This window comes from Lampetra fluviatilis, chromosome 38 (genome assembly GCF_964198595.1).
Source record: "Lampetra fluviatilis chromosome 38, kcLamFluv1.1, whole genome shotgun sequence".
NCBI lineage: Eukaryota > Metazoa > Chordata > Hyperoartia > Petromyzontiformes > Petromyzontidae > Lampetra > Lampetra fluviatilis.
In genome coordinates this window covers 3,928,811-3,950,888 of record NC_136312.1, presented here as the reverse complement: position 1 = coordinate 3,950,888, position 22,078 = coordinate 3,928,811, and the positions used below count along the sequence as shown (strand labels likewise).

The 22,078-nt window shown below is 41.7% G+C and overlaps 1 protein-coding gene across 1 annotated transcript in view; it reads left to right on the top strand.

The window, feature by feature from the left end:
- Positions 1–2,240: 2,240 nt before the first annotated feature.
- LOC144945570 (lysozyme C-2-like) overlaps positions 2,241–22,078 on the top strand; it is a 41,235-nt gene continuing 21,397 nt past the window's right edge. The window contains exons 1-2 of the mRNA XM_078874057.1: positions 2,241–2,501; positions 5,825–5,980. Of these exons, the coding sequence (XP_078730183.1) occupies positions 2,360–2,501; positions 5,825–5,980 (298 nt within the window). The 5' untranslated portion in view covers positions 2,241–2,359. The remainder of the gene's footprint in view (positions 2,502–5,824; positions 5,981–22,078) is intronic.

Sequence of the window (22,078 nt, the reverse complement as noted above, 5' to 3'; positions counted from 1 at the left end):
AGTGGGTGTCGCGTGTGGAGCTGCGTGTGTGCGTGTGCGTTCGCTCCGCGTGGGATACAGGTGCGCGATCATAACGTGAGGAGTCAGTGTGGAGTTGGAGTGCACGGAGCTGTGTGTGTGTGGGTGTGCATACGTTCGCTCCGTGTGGGTTGCAGGCGCGCGATTAGGCAAGGGAGGTATCGTGGTAGCGTAAAGGGGGCATAATACTACTCGGTATCTAACCATGCCTACGACGCGGACCCGCGGTGTAGAGGAATCCTCGAGCGACGGCTCCCACACCATGGGTGAGGAACCCAGCAGCGGTTCGCTTAGCAGCGGGGGGGCGAGTGATGATGTTAGCCCGACCGTAAGCATTATCGAGGGAGGGATCTCGGAGACTAGCGACCCCCACATGATCTCCCCATGTTCTACAGAGTGAGTGAGTGCAGTTTGTATGATCTCCCCCTGTTCTACAGAGTGAGTGAGTGGAGTTTGTGTGATCTCCCCCTGATCTACAGACTGAGTGAGTGGAGTTTGTGTGATCTCCCCCTGTTCTACAGAGTGAGTGAGTGGAGTTTGTGTGATCTCCCCCTGTTCTACAGAGTGAGCGAGTGGAGTTTGTGTGATCTCCCCCTGTTCTACAGAGTGAGTGAAGTTTGTGTGATCTCCCCCTGTTCTATAGAGTGAGTGAGTGGAGTTTGTATGATCTCCCCCTGTTCTACAGACTGAGTGGAGTTTGTGTGATCTCCCCCTGTTCTACAGAGTGAGTGAGTGGAGTTTGTGTGATCTCCCCCTGTTCTACAGAGTGAGTGAGTGGAGTTTGTGTGATCTCCCCCTGTTCTACAGAGTGAGTGAGTGGAGTTTGTATGATCTCCCCCTGTTCTACAGAGTGAGTGGAGTTTGTGTGATCTCCCCCTGTTCTACAGAGTGAGTGAGTGGAGTTTGTGTGATCTCCCCCTGTTCTACAGAGTGAGTGAAGTTTGTGTGATCTCCCCCTGCTCTACAGAGTGAGTGAGTGGAGTTTGTATGATCTCCCCCTGTTCTACAGAGTGAGTGGAGTTTGCGTGATCTCCCCCTGTTCTACAGAGTGAGTGAGTGGAGTTTGTGTGATCTCCCCCTGTTCTACAGAGTGAGTGAGTGGAGTTTGTGTGATCTCCCCCTGTTCTACAGAGTGAGTGAGTGGAGTTTGTGTGATCTCCCCCTGTTCTCCAGAGTGAGTGAGTGGAGTTTGTGTGATCTCCCCCTGTTCTACAGAGTGAGTGAGTGGAGTTTGTGTGATCTCCCCCTGTTCTGCAGAGTGAGTGAGTGGAGTTTGTATGATCTCCCCCGTTCTACAGAGTGAGTGGAGTTTGTGTGATCTCCCCCTGTTCTACAGAGTGAGTGAGTGGAGTTTGTATGATCTCCCCCTGTTCTACAGAGTGAGTGAGGGGAGTTTGTGTGATCTCCCCCTGATTTACAGAGGGAGAAAGTGGAGTTTGTTTGTTCTCCCCCTGCTCTGCGGGGGGGGGGGGTCCCTCCCGTCGGTAACCCCCACACACCGTGTCGGCTATCGACCAAGCGTGAAGCTTATCTCGCTTTAATCTTGACTTAAAGCTTTCGTGAGTGCAGGAATACATATTTTTCGGATCTTTCAGTAAAGTCACGTAGATAGTGACTTTATTTATTTATTTTGTATTTATTTTAATTTCAAATTTTTACCGACGTGACTTTACCGAAAAAACCTAAGAATATGCATCCTTGCAGTCACTAAAGCTTAAAATCTAGAATCACGTAGATAGGTTGAAAGAAAATCACCAAAAAACTTTTTTTGTAGGTTTTTGTTACTTTATTTCAACCTATCTACGGGGCTTTACCGCTTGTAACATGCGCAATGCTATAATCACTGCGCCACCGCCCCCCATTATGTACTGTGAGACACAAATGCACCGTATTACGTCAACAAAATTTTGGGGCAAGTGCTGTTGACGACCAACTATGGGCGACGACTTGGCAGCCGAAGGGGTGGGTGGCCAAGCACCGTGCTCGCCCGCCTTTGTCTCCCCAGTGGCGATGTTTTACGCATCGCACCAGGTACTCGTTTCAGACTGAGTCGACCTAGGGGGAGGCTACGGGACCGCTTTCAGATAATCGTCACTGGGTTGGTGGCCGTGAGCTAGAAACCTGAACTCGGGGTCACCAGGGTTCGTAGCGCAGTGCAACGCTAACCACTGCACCACCGCTCGTCCCCCACGCCCACACGCAAGCCACGACTTGTCGGCGAGCAGTTCCGGGGTGTGAGCGGTGGTGGGGGGCTCTAAATACCGGGTGCGGGCTGAACAGCGAGAGGCAGAACGAGAGCGGGGAGCGGCCGTGGTGGAGAAAACAAAAAGAATCTCTCGCGATGTCGTTTCGTTCGTTCGCGATGTTCGTGCTGGCGGCGTCTCTCTGCGTCGTCCCCCGCACGCGTGCCAAGGTGTTCGCACGATGCGAGCTCGCGAAGGCCCTGCACGACATGGGAGTGGGGAAAGCCAGCCTCGGCGACTGTGAGAGCTTCACCCACACACCTCCACTACCAACATTCCGAGCCAGAGACGGGCGTTGATCGAGGATCTGGGGTTGTTGTTGTTGTGTTCTGACGGTCAAAATCTCAGGATTTTTTTTTCAATCCGCCAGCACTTTTGCACGTCCCGTCGGGCAGTTGCATTCGTTTGGTTGAGATGGTAATTGTTTGGGACGGTAATTCATCCAGATGGCGACTTAACGAGATGTTAATTGATTGAGATGGTCATTGATCGGGGTGATAATTTATTGCGTTGGTCATTGATTGAGATGGTCATTGATTGGGGTGGTAACTAATTGGGATGGTAATCGACTGCGATGGTAATTGAATAGTCGACAATGCAGTGTGCCAGCACCATTTAATAATTTGCCTTTTCAATGCAAATGTGTTTGATTATTTAGCAGCAAATACGTTGTGATCATTGAAGGGCTTTGTCTTTCTGAGTAGCCACTATTCGTCGAACTATTCACGGTTCAATTTATAAACTAAACTATCTTGATTTGAAGCTTTCGTGACTGCAGGAATCCATACTCTTTGGTTCTTTTGGTAAAGTCACGTAGGTAGAAAATAAAATAAAAAAATCACGACGTTTCGATCGCAACACGAGCAATTTTCATCAGGTGGAACAACCTCATCAACCACAGCTCTCTCGCCTACTTCAGCATTTTTTGCTGTGGTTATGTCCCACCTGATGAAGCTTGCTTGTGTTGCGATCGAAACGTCGTGAGTTTTCACTAACCAGGGCGGCCAATCGGATTCGAACTGCAGACTTCTGCAACAAGCGGCGAAACGCGCGACCGCTTAACTACTGTATTGACATTTTACCAGAGCTATTTAGCTCTTGTTCGGTAGCAACCTGCCCATAATTGATAGTTGAACGAAGTGGCTTATTGTGTATACATTTCTAAACGTGGAAGGAAAACCCGAAGGACGCTGGAGAAAATTCCTCTGGACAACGAGACATGCAAACTCCACATATACATTCTAGATTTGAAGCTTTCGTGACTGCAAGGATTCATATTCTTAGGTTTTTTCGGTAAAGTCCCGTAGGTAAAACATTAAAATTAACAAAAGTAAAATAAAATAAAAATCACGACGTTTCGGAGGCAACACAAGCTTCCGTCTTCAGGTTGAAACGTCACAGCCACGACAGCTGTATCAAGTAAATGAGAGATTGCAGGAGCTACCACTCCGTTTATATAATGGTTGGAGAGGGGGGGGGCAAGTAAAGCACACTTTTTATTCATATGGTAAGGTGAGGCTTAAGAGGGTGAGCCTTTGTTATGGAGAGGTACGGTTTGTGACTCAACCTGTGAGAAGGAGACAACCACTAAACATGGTAAACCTGTAATAGTTGTCTGTCAAATAAGATTGGCCAACTAAGTGTAGTTAAATCTTTTTTGCATCGTTAATCACATCTTTCCAATGATTACTCAGTTTGTAACCATCATCACGGTTGAAATTATGTCTGTGTTTGTATATTTGTATGGCTTCGTGTACAAACCTTTGATGGTAGCCAGGAGGTTTGCAGAGAACCTTGGTCTCGGAAAAGACAATTTCATGAGAGCCCACCGAGTTGTAGCAATGATCGGCAACGGCCGACGAATCAGTTCTGCCGTGTTTCAAATCTGACTTGTGCTCGCGGACACGATCAGAGAGGAGGCCTGACGGATCCTTGGGACATTCTGTCTACAGGAAAGCCACCCACACAGATTCCTACTTGAAACCGGATTCCCACCACCACCCATCTCAAAAGAAGTATCTCATCAAAACGCTATACCACAGAGCCCATGGCATTTCTGACCAACACCACCTGGCCGGTGAATTAAGACATGTACATCGGGCCCTCAGGATGAACGGATACTCTGACCGCACTATCCGCCAAGCTGTTTCTCCCACCACACAGAAACAGCCACATGAAACTCCGACCAAAACTATCACGTTACCATACATAGCAGGCGTGACCAAAAAGATCTCCAAAATTCTAAACAAACATAAGATCCAAGTCCGATTCAGTACAGTGCATAAAATCCGTGATCTGATTCCATCTGTGAAGGATGTTGTTCCTGACTTACAGTATCCTGGAGTCTACAAATTGAGTTGCATTTGTGGTGATTGCTACAATGGAGAAACGAAACGTCATGTTTCTGATCGTGTCCGCGAGCACAAGTCAGATCTGAAACACGGCAGAACTGATTCTTCGGCCGTTGCCGATCATTGCTACAACTCGGTGGGCTCTCATGAAATTGTCTTTTCCGAGACCAAGGTTCTCTGCAAACCTCCTGGCTACCATCAAAGGTTTGTACACGAAGCCATACAAATATACAAACACAGACATAATTTCAACCGTGATGATGGTTACAAACTGAGTAATCATTGGAAAGATGTGATTAACCATGCAAAAAAGATTTAACTACACTTAGTTGGCCAATCTTATTTGACAGACTATTACAGGTTTACCATGTTTAGTGGTTGTCTCCTTGTCACAGGTTGAGTCACAAACCGTACCTCTCCATAACAAAGGCTCACCCTCTTAAGCCTCACCTTACCATATGAATAAAAAGTGTGCTTTACTTGCCCCCCCCCTCTCCAACCATTATATAAACGGAGTGGTAGCTCCTGCAATCTCTCATTTACTTGATACAGCTGTCGTGGCTGTGACGTTTCAACCTGAAGACGGAAGCTTGTGTTGCCTCCGAAACGTCGTGATTTTTATTTTATTTTACTTTAAATTTTAATGTTTTACCTACGTGACTTTACCGAAAAAACCTAAGAATATGAATCCACATATACAGGCGTCACCCAGCCACTCACCCACTCACTCAACCACTCACCCAACCACTCGCTCACCACGGTGAGTTAGACAGATACTCTCACACAGGACAGCGGGTTTCTCCCACGCGCTGTTAGCTCACCCCTGGGGAGGATGTTGTGGTTCACTAGCTGGTGGTGGTGAGCGGTGGTGGTGAGTGGTGGTGGTGAGCGGTGGTGGTGAGCGATGGTGGTGAGCGATGGTGCGACGATTAACACTACGCTGCGCTACGAATCCGGCGACCCGAGTTCGATTCCCGCTCGCGGCCAACACCACCGGTGGTTATCTGAACTGGTCCTGGGCCTCCCCTAGGTAAACTCAACCTCAAATGAGTACCTGGCGTGGTGTGTAAACATCGCCACTGCGGAGACAAAGGCGGCCGGGCGTGGTGCAGGCCACCCACCCGCTCGTGTGTCACGGTGCCGGCCTTGGTAGGCGCTGCTGATCGCTAAAGGCTGTGCGTGGCGGGGGGGATGTTTGTGTTTGGTGCCCAGGGGTGTGTTTGGCTCAGGCCGAGAGCAGCTACAACACGAGGGCCACGTACCACAACTACAACGGCTCCACTGACTACGGCATCTTCCAGATCAACAGCAACTGGTGGTGCGACAACGGCAGCAAGGGGCACAACGCGTGCCAAGTCAAGTGCTCCGGTGACGTCCTCCTGCAGTCGTCATCATCGCCATTGTCTCATTACCGTCATCATAATCGTCATCGCCATTGTCTTCATTACCGTCATCATAATCGTCATTGCCATTGTCTTCATTACAGTCATCATAATTGTTATCGCCAATGTCTTCATTACCGTCATCATAATCGTCATCGCCATTGTCTTTATTACCGTCATCATGATCGTCATTGCCATTGTCTTCATTACCGTCATCATAATCGTCATCGCCATTGTCTTCATTACAGTCATCATAATTGTTATCGCCATTGTCTTCATTACCGTCATCATAATCGTCATCGCCATTGTCTTTATTACCGTCATCATGATCGTCATTGCCATTGTCTTCATTACCGTCATCATAATCGTCATTGCCATTGTCTTCATTACCGTTATCATAATCGTCATCGCCATTGTCTTCATTACCGTCATCATAATCGTCATCATTGCCATTGTCTTCATTACCGTCATCATAATTGTTATCATCGCCATTGTCTTCATTACCCTCATCATAATCGTCATCGCCATTGTCTTCACTACCGTTATCATAACCGTCATCATTGCAATTGTCTTCATTTCCGTCATCATAATCGTCATCATTGCCCTTGTCTTCATTACCGTCATCATAATCGTCATCATTGCCATTGTCTTCATTACTCTCATCATAATCGTCATCACCATTGTCTTCATTACCGTTATCATAATCGTCATCATTGCCATTGTCTTCATTACCCTCATCATAATCGTCATCGCCATTGTCTTCATTACCGTCATCATAATCGTCATCATCGCCATTGTCTTCATTACCCTCATCATAATCGTCATCGCCATTGTCTTCATTACCATCATCATAATCGTCATCGCTATTGTCTTCATTACCCTCATCATAATCGTCATCGCCATTGTCTTCATTACCCTCATCATAATCGTCATCGCTATTGTCTTCATTACCGTCATCATAATCGTCATTGCCATTGTCTTCATTACCGTCATCATAATCGTCATCATTGCCATTGTCTTCATTACCGTCATCATAATCGTCATCGCCATTGTCTTCATTACCGTCATCATAATCGTCATCGCCATTGTCTTCATTACCGTCATCATAATCGTCATCATTGCCATTGTCTTCATTGCCATCATCATAATCGTCATCATTTCCATTGTCTTCATTACCGTCATGAAAATCGTCATTGCCATTGTCTTCATTACCCTCATCATTATTGTTATCATCGCCATTGTCTTCATTACCGTCATCATAATCGTCATCGCCATTGTCTTCATGACCGTCATCATAATCGTCATCGCCATTGTCTTCATTACCGTCATCATAATCGTCATCATTGCCATTGTCTTCATTGCCGTCATCATAATCGTCATCATTGCCATTGTCTTCATTACCGTCATCATAATCGTCATCATTGCCATTGTCTTCATTACCGTCATCATAATCGTCATCATTGCCATTGTCTTCATTACCGTGATCATAATCGTCATCGCCATTGTCTTCATTACTGTCATCATAATCGTCATCGCTATTGTCTTCATTACCCTCATCATAATCGTCATCGCTATTGTCTTCATTACCATCATCATAATCGTCATCGCCATTGTCTTTATACCTTCATCATAATCGTCATCGCTATTGTCTTCATTACCCTCATCATAATCGTCATCGCTATTGTCTTCATTACCGTCATCATAATCGTCATCGCCATTGTCTTCATTACCGTCATCATAATCGTCATCGCCATTGTCTTCATTACCGTCATCATAATCGTCATCATTGCCATTGTCTTCATTTTCATCATCATAATCGTCATCATTGCCATTGTCTTCATTACCGTCATCATAATCGTCATCATTGCCATTGTCTTCATTACCGTCATCATAATCGTCATCATTGCCATTGTCTTCATTACCGTCATCATAATCGTCATCGCCATTGTCTTCATTACTGTCATCATAATCGTCATCGCTATTGTCTTCATTACCCTCATCATAATCGTCATCGCTATTGTCTTCATTACCGTCATCATAATCGTCATCGCCATTGTCTTTATTACCTTCATCATAATCGTCATCGCTATTGTCTTCATTCCCCTCATCATAATCGTCATCGCTATTGTCTTCATTACTGTCATCATAATCGTCATCGCCATTGTCTTCATTACCGTCATCATAATCGTCATCGCCATTGTCTTCATTACCGTCATCATAATCGTCATCATTGCCATTGTCTTCATTGCCGTCATCATAATCGTCATCATTGCCATTGTCTTCATTACCGTCATGAAAATCGTCATCGCCATTGTCTTCATTACCGTCATCATAATCGTCATCGCCATTGTCTTCATTACCGTCATCATAATCGTCATCATTGCCATTGTCTTCATTACCCTCGTCATAATCGGCATCGCCATTGTCTTCATTACCGTTATCATAATCGTCATCGCCATTGTCTTCATTGCCGTTATCATAATCGTCATCATTGCCATTGTCTTCATTACCCTCGTCATAATCGTCATCGCCATTGTCTTCATTACCGTTATCATAATCGTCATCGCCATTGTTTTCATTACCCTCATCATAATCGTCATCGCCATTGTCTTCATTATCGTTATCATAATCGTCATCATTGCCATTGTCTTCATTACCGTCATCATAATCGTCATCATTGCAATTGTCTTCATTACCATCATCATAATCATCATCATTGCCATTGTCTTAATTACCGTGATCATAATCGTCATCATTGCCATTGTCTTCATTGCCGTCATCATAATCGTCATCATTGCCATTGTCTTCATTACCGTCATCATAATCGTCATCATTGCCATTGTCTTCATTACCGTCATCATAATCGTCATCATTGCCATTGTCTTCATTACCGTGATCATAATCGTCATCGCCATTGTCTTCATTACTGTTATCATAATTGTCATCGCTATTGTCTTCATTACCCTCATCATAATCGTCATCGCTATTGTCTTCATTACCATCATCATAATCGTCATCGCCATTGTCTTTATTACCTTCATCATAATCGTCATCGCTATTGTCTTCATTCCCCTCATCATAATCGTCATCGCTATTGTCTTCATTACTGTCATCATAATCGTCATCGCCATTGTCTTCATTACCGTCATCATAATCGTCATCGCCATTGTCTTCATTACCGTCATCATAATCGTCATCATTGCCATTGTCTTCATTGCCGTCATCATAATCGTCATCATTGCCATTGTCTTCATTACCGTCATGAAAATCGTCATCGCCATTGTCTTCATTACCGTCATCATAATCGTCATCGCCATTGTCTTCATTACCGTCATCATAATCGTCATCATTGCCATTGTCTTCATTACCCTCGTCATAATCGGCATCGCCATTGTCTTCATTACCGTTATCATAATCGTCATCGCCATTGTCTTCATTGCCGTTATCATAATCGTCATCATTGCCATTGTCTTCATTACCCTCGTCATAATCGTCATCGCCATTGTCTTCATTACCGTTATCATAATCGTCATCGCCATTGTTTTCATTACCCTCATCATAATCGTCATCGCCATTGTCTTCATTATCGTTATCATAATCGTCATCATTGCCATTGTCTTCATTACCGTCATCATAATCGTCATCATTGCAATTGTCTTCATTACCATCATCATAATCGTCATCATTGCCATTGTCTTAATTACCGTGATCATAATCGTCATCATTGCCATTGTCTTCATTGCCGTCATCATAATCGTCATCATTGCCATTGTCTTCATTACCGTCATCATAATCGTCATCATTGCCATTGTCTTCATTACCGTCATCATAATCGTCATCATTGCCATTGTCTTCATTACCGTGATCATAATCGTCATCGCCATTGTCTTCATTACTGTTATCATAATTGTCATCGCTATTGTCTTCATTACCCTCATCATAATCGTCATCGCTATTGTCTTCATTACCATCATCATAATCGTCATCGCCATTGTCTTTATTACCTTCATCATAATCGTCATCGCTATTGTCTTCATTACCCTCATCATAATCGTCATCGCTATTGTCTTCATTACCGTCATCATAATCGTCATCGCCATTGTCTTCATTACCGTCATCATAATCGTCATCGCCATTGTCTTCACTACCGTCATCATAATCGTCATCATTGCCATTGTCTTCATTGCCATCATCATAATCGTCATCATTGCTATTGTCTTCATTACCGTCATCATAATCGTCATCATTGCAATTGTCTTCATTACCGTCATCATAATCGTCATCGCCATTGTCTTCATTACTGTCATCATAATCGTCATCGCTATTGTCTTCATTACCCTCATCATAATCGTCATCGCTATTGTCTTCATTACCGTCATAATAATCGTCATCGCCATTGTCTTTATTACCTTCATCATAATCGTCATCGCTATTGTCTTCATTACCCTCATCATAATCGTCATCGCTATTGTCTTCATTACCGTCATCATAATCGTCATCGCCATTGTCTTCATTACCATCATCATAATCGTCATCGCCATTGTCTTCATTACCGTCATCATAATCGTCATCGCCATTGTCTTCATTACCGTTATCATAATCGTCATCGCCATTGTCTTCATTACCGTCATCATAATCGTCATCATTGCCATTGTCTTCATTACCCTCGTCATAATCGGCATCGCCATTGTCTTCATTACCGTTATCATAATCGTCATCGCCATTGTCTTCATTACCGTCATCATAATCGTCATCATTGCCATTGTCTTCATTACCCTCGTCATAATCGTCATCGCCATTGTCTTCATTACGCTCATCATAATCGTCATCATCGCCATTGTCTTTATTACCGTCATCATAATCGTCATCATCGCCATTGTCTTCATTACCGTCATCATTATCGTCATCGCCATTTTCTTCATTACCGTCATCATAATCGTCATCATCGCCATTGTCTTCATTACCGTCATCATAATCGTCATCATAATCGTCATCGCCATTGTCTTCATTACCGTCATCATAATCGTCATCGCCATTGTCTTTATTACCTTCATCATAATCGTCATCGCTATTGTCTTCATTACCCTCATCATAATCGTCATCGCTATTGTCTCCATTACCGTATTCATAATCGTCATCGCCATTGTCTTCATTACCGTTATCATAATCGTCATCGCCATTGTCTTCATTACCGTCATCATAATCGTCATCATTGCCATTGTCTTCATTACCCTCGTCATAATCGTCATCGCCATTGTCTTCATTACCGTTATCATAATCGTCATCGCCATTGTCTTCATTACCGTCATCATAATCGTCATCATTGCCATTGTCTTCATTACCCTCATCATAATCGTCATCGCCATTGTCTTCATTACCGTTATCATAATCGTCATCATTGCCATTGTCTTCATTACCGTCATCATAATCGTCATCATTGCAATTGTCTTCATTACCATCATCATAATCGTCATCATTGCCATTGTCTTAATTACCGTGATCATAATCGTCATCATTGCCATTGTCTTCATTACCGTCATCATAATCGTCATCATTCCCATTGTCTTCATTACCGTCATCATGATCGTCATCATTGCCATTGTCTTCATTACCGTCATCATAATCGTCATCATCGCCATTGTCTTCATTACTGTCATCATAATCGTCATCGCTATTGTCTTCATTACCCTCATCATAATCGTCATCGCCATTGTCTTCATTACCGTTATCATAATCGTCATCATTGCCATTGTCTTCATTACCGTCATCATAATCGTCATCATTGCAATTGTCTTCATTACCGTCATCATAATCGCCATCATTGCCATTGTCTTAATTACCGTGATCATAATCGTCATCATTGCCATTGTCTTCATTTCCGTCATCATAATCGTCATTGCCATTGTCTTCATTACCGTCATCATAATCGTCATCATCGCCATTGTCTTCATTGCCGTCATCATAATCGTCATCATTGCCATTGTCTTCATTACCCTCGTCATAATCGTCATCGCCATTGTCTTCATTACCGTTATCATAATCGTCATCGCCATTGTCTTCATTACCGTCATCATAATCGTCATCATTGCCATTGTCTTCATTACCCTCGTCATAATCGTCATCGCCATTGTCTTCATTACCGTTATCATAATCGTCATCGCCATTGTCTTCATTACCGTCATCATAATCGTCATCATTGCCATTGTCTTCATTACCCTCATCATAATCGTCATCGCCATTGTCTTCATTACCGTTATCATAATCGTCATCATTGCCATTGTCTTCATTACCGTCATCATAATCGTCATCATTGCAATTGTCTTCATTACCATCATCATAATCGTCATCATTGCCATTGTCTTAATTAAAGTGATCATAATCGTCATCATTGCCATTGTCTTCATTACCGTCATCATAATCGTCATCATTGCCATTGTCTTCATTACCGTCATCATGATCGTCATCATTGCCATTGTCTTCATTACCGTCATCATAATCGTCATCATCGCCATTGTCTTCATTACTGTCATCATAATCGTCATCGCTATTGTCTTCATTACCCTCATCATAATCGTCATCGCTATTGTCTTCATTACCGTCATCATAATCGTCATCGCCATTGTCTTTATTACCTTCATCATAATCGTCATCGCTATTGTCTTCATTACCCTCATCATAATCGTCATCGCTATTGTCTTCATTACCGTCATCATAATCGTCATCGCCATTGTCTTCATTACCGTCATCATAATCGTCATCGCCATTGTCTTTATTACCGTCATCATAATCGTCATCATTGCCATTGTCTTCATTGCCGTCATCATAATCGTCATCATTGCCATTGTCTTCATTACCGTCATGAAAATCGTCATCGCCATTGTCTTCATTACCGTCATCATAATGGTCATCGCCATTGTCTTCATTACCGTTATCATAATCGTCATCGCCATTGTCTTCATTACCGTCATCATAATCGTCATCATTGCCATTGTCTTCATTACCCTCATCATAATCGTCATCGCCATTGTCTTCATTACCGTTATCATAATCGTCATCATTGCCATTGTCTTCATTACCCTCATCATAATCGTCATCGCCATTGTCTTCATTACCGTCATCATAATCGTCATCATTGCCATTGTCTTCATTACCGTCATCATAATCGTCATCGCCATTGTCTTCATTACCGTCATCATAATCGTCATCATTGCCATTGTCTTCATTACCGTCATCATAATCGTCATCGCCATTGTCTTCATTACCGTTATCATAATCGTCATCATTGCCATTGTCTTCATTACCGTCATCATAATCGTCATCGCCATTGTCTTCATTACCGTCATCATAATCGTCATCATTGCCATTGTCTTCATTACCGTCATCATAATCGTCATCATTGCAATTGTCTTCATTACCATCATCCTAATCGTTATCATTGCCATTGTCTTCATTACCGTCATCATAATCGTCATCATTGCAATTGTCTTCATTACCATCATCATAATCGTCATCATTGCCATTGTCTTAATTACCGTGATCATAATCATCATCATTGCCATTGTCTTCATTACCGTCATCATAATCGTCATCATTGCCATTGTCTTCATTACCGTCATCATGATCGTCATCATTGCCATTGTCTTCATTACCGTCATCATATTCGTCATCATCGCCATTGTCTTCATTACTGTCATCATAATCGTCATCGCTATTGTCTTCATTACCCTCATCATAATCGTCATCGCTATTGTCTTCATTACCGTCATCATAATCGTCATCGCCATTGTCTTTATTACCTTCATCATAATCGTCATCGCTATTGTCTTCATTACCCTCATCATAATCGTCATCGCTATTGTCTTCATTACCGTCATCATAATCGTCATCGCCATTGTCTTCATTACCGTCATCATAATCGTCATCGCCATTGTCTTCATTACCGTCATCATAATCGTCATCATTGCCATTGTCTTCATTGCCGTCATCATAATCGTCATCATTGCCATTGTCTTCATTACCGTCATGAAAATCGTCATCGCCATTGTCTTCATTACCGTCATCATAATCGTCATCGCCATTGTCTTCATTACCGTTATCATAATCGTCATCGCCATTGTCTTCATTACCGTCATCATAATCGTCATCATTGCCATTGTCTTCATTACCCTCGTCATAATGGTCATCGCCATTGTCTTCATTACCGTTATCATAATCGTCATCGCCATTGTCTTCATTACCATCATCATAATCGTCATCATTGCCATTGTCTTCATTACCCTCATCATAATCGTCATCGCCATTGTCTTCATTACCATCATCATTATCGTCATCATTGCCATTGTCTTCATTACCGTCATCATAATCGTCATCATTGCAATTGTCTTCATTACCGTCATCATAATCGTCATCATTGCCATTGTCTTAATTACCGTAATCATAATCGTCATCATTGCCATTGTCTTCATTACCGTCATCATAATCGTCATCATTGCCATTGTCTTCATTACCGTCATCATAATCGTCATCATTGTCATTGTCTTCATTACCATCATCATAATCGTCATCATCGCCATTGTCTTCATTACCGTCATCATAATCGTCATCGCCATTGTCTTCATTACCCTCATCATAATCGTCATCGCCATTGTCTTCATTACCGTCATCATAATCGTCATCGCCATTGTCTTCATTACCGTCATCATAATCGTCATCATTGCCATTGTCTTCATTACCGTCATCATAATCGTCTTCATTGGCATTGTCTTCATTACCATCATCATAATCGTCATCGCCATTGTCTTCATTACCGTCATCATAATCGTCATCGCCATTGTCTTCATTACCGTCATCATAATCGTCATCGCCATTGTCTTCATTACCGTCATCATAATCGTCATCGCCATTGTCTTCATTACCGTCATCATAATCGTCATCGCCATTGTCTTCATTACCGTTAATTATAATCGTCATCATTGCCACTGTCTTCATTACCGTCATCATGATCGTCTTCATTCCCATTGTCTTCATTACCGTCATCATAATCGTCATCATTGCCATTGTCTTCATTAACGTCATCATAATCGTCATCGCCATTGTCTTCATTACCGTCATCATAATTGTTATCATCGCCATTGTCTTCATTACCGTCATCATAATCGTCATCGCCATTGTCTTTTTTACCGTCATCATAATCGTCATCATTGCCATTGTCTTCATTACCCTCATCATAATCGTCATCGCCATTGTCTTCATTACCCTCATCCTAATCGTCATCGCCATTGTCTTCATTACGCTCATCATAATCGTCATCATCGCCATTGTCTTTATTACCGTCATCATAATCGTCATCATCGCGATTGTCTTCATTACCGTCATCATAATCGTCATCGCCATTGTCTTCATTACCGTCATCGTAATCGTCATCATCGCCATTGTCTTCATTACCGTCATCATAATCGTCATCATAATCGTCATCGCCATTGTCTTCATTACCGTCATCATAATCGTCATCGCCATTGTCTTTATTACCTTCATCATAATCGTCATCGCTATTGTCTTCATTACCCTCATCATAATCGTCATCGTTATTGTCTTAATTACCGTCATCATAATCGTCATCGCCATTGTCTTCATTACCGTCATCATAATCGTCATCGCCATTGTCTTCATTACCGTCATCATAATCGTCATCATTGCCATTGTCTTCATTGCTGTCATCATAATCGTCATCATCGCCATTGTCTTCATTACCGTTAATTATAATCGTCTTCATTGCCATTGTCTTCATTACCCTCATCCTAATCGTCATAGCTATTGTCTTCATTACGCTCATCATAATCGTCATCATCGCCATTGTCTTTATTACCGTCATCATAATCGTCATCATCGCCATTGTCTTCATTACCGTCATCATAATCGTCATCGCCATTGTCTTCATTACCGTCATCATAATCGTCATCATCGCCATTGTCTTCATTACCGTCATCATAATCGTCATCATAATCGTCATCGCCATTGTCTTCATTACCGTCATCATAATCGTCATCGCCATTGTCTTTATTACCTTCATCATAATCGTCATCGCTATTGTCTTCATTACCCTCATCATAATCGTCATCGCTATTGTCTTAATTACCGTCATCATAATCGTCATCGCCATTGTCTTCATTACCGTCATCATAATCCTCATCATTGCCATTGTCTTCATTACCCTCATCATAATCGTCATCGCCATTGTCTTCATTACCGTTATCATAATCGTCATCATTGCCATTGTCTTCATTACCGTCATCATAATCGTCATCATTGCAATTGTCTTCATTACCGTCATCATAATCGTCATCATTGCCATTGTCTTCATTACCGTCATCATAATCGTCATCATTGCCATTGTCTTCATTACCGTCATCATAATCGTCATCATTGCCATTGTCTTCATTACCGTCATCATAATCGTCATCATTGCAATTGTCTTCATTACCGTTATCATAATCGTCATCATTGCCATTGTCTTCATTACCGTCATCATAATCGTCATCATTGCAATTGTCTTAATTACCGTGATCATAATCGTCATCATTGCCATTGTCTTCATTACCGTCATCATAATCGTCATCATTGCCATTGTCTTCATTACCGTCATCATAATCGTCATCATCGCCATTGTCTTCATTACCGTCATCATTATCGTCATCGCCATTGTCTTCATTACCCTCATCATAATCGTCATCGCCATTGTCTTCATTACCGTCATCATAATCGTCATCGCCATTGTCTTCATTACCGTCATCATAATCGTCATCGCCATTGTCTTCATTACCGTCATCATAATCGTCATCGCCATTGTCTTCATTACCGTTAATTATAATCGTCATCATTGCCATTGTCTTCATTACCGTCATCATAATCGTCTTCATTGCCATTGTCTTCATTACAGTCATCATAATCGTCATCATTGCCATTGTCTTCATTACCGTCATCATAATCGTCATCGCCATTGTCTTCTTTACCGTCATCATAATCGTCATCATTGCCATTGTCTTCATTACCCTCATGATAATCGTCATCGCCATTGTCTTCATTACCGTTATCATAATCGTCATCATTGCCATTGTCTTCATTACCGTCATCATAATCGTCATCATTGCAATTGTCTTCATTACCGTCATCATAATCGTCATCATTGCCATTGTCTTAATTACCGTGATCATAATCGTCATCATTGCCATTGTCTTCATTACCATCATCATAATCGTCATCATTGCCATTGTCTTCAATACCGTCATCATAATCGTCATCATTGCCATTGTCTTCAATACCGTCATCATAATCGTCATCATTGCCATTGTCTTCAATACCGTCATCATAATCGTCATCATCGCCATTGTCTTCATTACCGTCATCTTAATCGTCATCGCCATTGTCTTCATTACCCTCATCATAATCGTCATCGCCATTGTCTTCATTACCGTCATTATAATCGTCATCGCCATTGTCTTAATTACCGTTAATTATAATCGTCATCATTGCCATTGTCTTCATTACCGTCATCATAATCGTCTTCATTGGCATTGTCTTCATTAATGTCATCATAATCGTCATCGCCATTGTCTTCATTACCGTCATCATAATCGTCATCGCCATTGTCTTCATTACCGTCATCATAATCGTCATCGCCATTGTCTTCATTACCGTCATCATAATCGTCATCGCCATTGTCTTCATTACCGTCATCATTATCGTCATCATTGCCATTGTCTTCATTACCGTCATGAAAATCGTCATCGCCATTGTCTTCATTACCCTCGTCATAATCGTCATCGCCATTGTCTTCATTACCGTTATCATAATCGTCATCGCCATTGTCTTCATTACCGTCATCATAATCGTCATCATTGCCATTGTCTTCATTACCTTCATCATAATCGTCATCGCCATTGTCTTCATTACCGTCATCATAATCGTCATCATTGCCATTGTCTTAATTACCGTCATCATAATCGTCATCGCCATTGTCTTCATTACCGTCATCATAATCGTCATCGCCATTGTCTTCATTACCGTCATCATAATCGTCATCATTGCCATTGTCTTCATTACCGTCATGAAAATTGTCATCGCCATTGTCTTCATTACCCTCGTCATAATCGTCATCGCCATTGTCTTCATTACCGTTATCATAATCGTCAACGCCATTGTCTTCATTACCGTCATCATAATCGTCATCATTGCCATTGTCTTCATTACCTTCATCATAATCGTCATCGCCATTGTCTTCATTACCGTCATCATAATCGTCATCATTGCCATTGTCTTAATTACCGTCATCATAATCGTCATCATTGCCATTGTCTTAATTACCGTCATCATAATCGTCATCATTGCCATTGTCTTCATTACCGTCATCATAATCGTCATCATTGCCATTGTCTTCATTACCGTCATCATAATCGTCATCGCCATTGTCCTCATTACCCTCATCCTAATCGTCATCGCCATTGTCTTCATTACGCTCATCATAATCGTCATCATCGTCATTGTCTTTATTACCGTCATCATAATCGTCATCATCGCCATTGTCTTCATTACCGTCATCATAATTGTCATCGCCATTGTCTTCATTACCGTCATCATAATCGTCATCATCGCCATTGTCTTCATTACCGTCATCATAATCGTCATCGCCATTGTCTTTATTACCTTCATCATAATCGTCATCGCTATTGTCTTCATTACCCTCATCATAATCGTCATCGCTATTGTCTTCATTACCGTCATCATAATCGTCATCGCCATTGTCTTCATTACCGTCATCATAATCGTCATCGCCATTGTCTTCATTACCGTCATCATAATCGTCATCATTGCCATTGTCTTCATTGCCGTCATCATAATCGTCATCATTGCCATTGTCTTCATTACCGTCATGAAAATCGTCAACGCCATTGTCTTCATTACCGTCATCATAATCGTCATCGCCATTGTCTTCATTACCGTTATCATAATCGTCATCATTGCCATTGTCTTAATTACCGTGATCATAATCGTCATCATTGCCATTGTCTTCATTACCATCATCATAATCGTCATCATTGCCATTGTCTTCATTACCGTCATCATAATCGTCATCATTGCCATTGTCTTCATTACCGTCATCATAATCGTCATCATCGCCATTGTCTTCATTACCGTCATCTTAATCGTCATCGCCATTGTCTTCATTACCCTCATCATAATCGTCATCGCCATTGTCTTCATTACCGTCATTATAATCGTCATCGCCATTGTCTTAATTACCGTTAATTATAATCGTCATCATTGCCATTGTCCTCATTACCGTCATCATAATCGTCTTCATTGGCATTGTCTTCATTAATGTCATCATAATCGTCATCGCCATTGTCTTCATTACCGTCATCATAATCGTCATCGCCATTGTCTTCATTACCGTCATCATAATCGTCATCGCCATTGTCTTCATTACCGTCATCATAATCGTCATCGCCATTGTCTTCATTACCGTCATCATTATCGTCATCATTGCCATTGTCTTCATTACCGTCATGAAAATCGTCATCGCCATTGTCTTCATTACCCTCGTCATAATCGTCATCATTGCCATTGTCTTAATTACCGTCATCATAATCGTCATCGCCATTGTCTTCATTACCGTCATCATAATCGTCATCGCCATTGTCTTCATTACCGTCATCATAATCGTCATCATTGCCATTGTCTTCATTACCGTCATGAAAATTGTCATCGCCATTGTCTTCATTACCCTCGTCATAATCGTCATCGCCATTGTCTTCATTACCGTTATCATAATCGTCAACGCCATTGTCTTCATTACCGTCATCATAATCGTCATCATTGCCATTGTCTTCATTACCTTCATCATAATCGTCATCGCCATTGTCTTCATTACCGTCATCATAATCGTCATCATTGCCATTGTCTTAATTACCGTCATCATAATCGTCATCATTGCCATTGTCTTAATTACCGTCATCATAATCGTCATCATTGCCATTGTCTTCATTACCGTCATCATAATCGTCATCATTGCCATTGTCTTCATTACCGTCATCATAATCGTCATCGCCATTGTCCTCATTACCCTCATCCTAATCGTCATCGCCATTGTCTTCATTACGCTCATCATAATCGTCATCATCGCCATTGTCTTTATTACCGTCATCATAATCGTCATCATCGCCATTGTCTTCATTACCGTCATCATAATTGTCATCGCCATTGTCTTCATTACCGTCATCATAATCGTCATCATCGCCATTGTCTTCATTACCGTCATCATAATCGTCATCGCCATTGTCTTTATTACCTTCATCATAATCGTCATCGCTATTGTCTTCATTACCCTCATCATAATCGTCATCGCTATTGTCTTCATTACCGTCATCATAATCGTCATCGCCATTGTCTTCATTACCGTCATCATAATCGTCATCGCCATTGTCTTCATTACCGTCATCATAATCGTCATCATTGCCATTGTCTTCATTGCCGTCATCATAATCGTCATCATTGCCATTGTCTTCATTACCGTCATGAAAATCGTCAACGCCATTGTCTTCATTACCGTCATCATAATCGTCATCGCCATTGTCTTCATTACCGTTATCATAATCGTCATCATTGCCATTGTCTTAATTACCGTGATCATAATCGTCATCATTGCCATTGTCTTCATTACCATCATCATAATCGTCATCATTGCCATTGTCTTCATTACCGTCATCATAATCGTCATCATTGCCATTGTCTTCATTACCGTCATCATAATCGTCATCATCGCCATTGTCTTCATTACCGTCATCATAATCGTCATCGCCATTGTCTTCATTACCCTCATCATAATCGTCATCGCCATTGTCTTCATTACCGTCATTATAATCGTCATCGCCATTGTCTTAATTACCGTTAATTATAATCGTCATCATTGCCATTGTCCTCATTACCGTCATCATAATCGTCTTCATTGGCATTGTCTTCATTAATGTCATCATAATCGTCATCGCCATTGTCTTCATTACCGTCATCATAATCGTCATCGCCATTGTCTTCATTACCGTCATCATAATCGTCATCGCCATTGTCTTCATTACCGTCATCATAATCGTCATCGCCATTGTCTTCATTACCGTCATCATAATCGTCATCATTGCCATTGTCTTAATTACCGTGATCATAATCGTCATCATTGCCATTGTCTTCATTACCATCATCATAATCGTCAACATTGACATTGTCTTCATTACCGTCATCATAATCGTCATCATTGCCATTGTCTTCATTACCGTCATCATAATCGTCATCATCGCCATTGTCTTCATTACCGTCATCATAATCGTCATCGCCATTGTCTTCATTACCCTCATCATAATCGTCATCGCCATTGTCTTCATTACCGTCATTATAATCGTCATCGCCATTGTCTTAATTACCGTTAATTATAATCGTCATCATTGCCATTGTCCTCATTACCGTCATCATAATCGTCTTCATTGGCATTGTCTTCATTAATGTCATCATAATCGTCATCGCCATTGTCTTCATTACCGTCATCATAATCGTCATCGCCATTGTCTTCATTACCGTCATCATAATCGTCATCGCCATTGTCTTCATTACCGTCATCATAATCGTCATCGCCATTGTCTTCATTACCGTCATCATTATCGTCATCATTGCCATTGTCTTCATTACCGTCATGAAAATCGTCATCGCCATTGTCTTCATTACCCTCGTCATAATCGTCATCGCCATTGTCTTCATTACCGTTATCATAATCGTCATCATTGCGATTGTCTTCATTACCTTCATCATAATCGTCATCGCCATTGTCTTCATTACCGTCATCATAATCGTCATCATTGCCATTGTCTTAATTACCGTCATCATAATCGTCATCGCCATTGTCTTCATTACCGTCATCATAATCGTCATCGCCATTGTCTTCATTACCGTCATCATAATCGTCATCATTGCCATTGTCTTCATTACCGTCATGAAAATCGTCATCGCCATTGTCTTCATTACCCTCGTCATAATCGTCATCGCC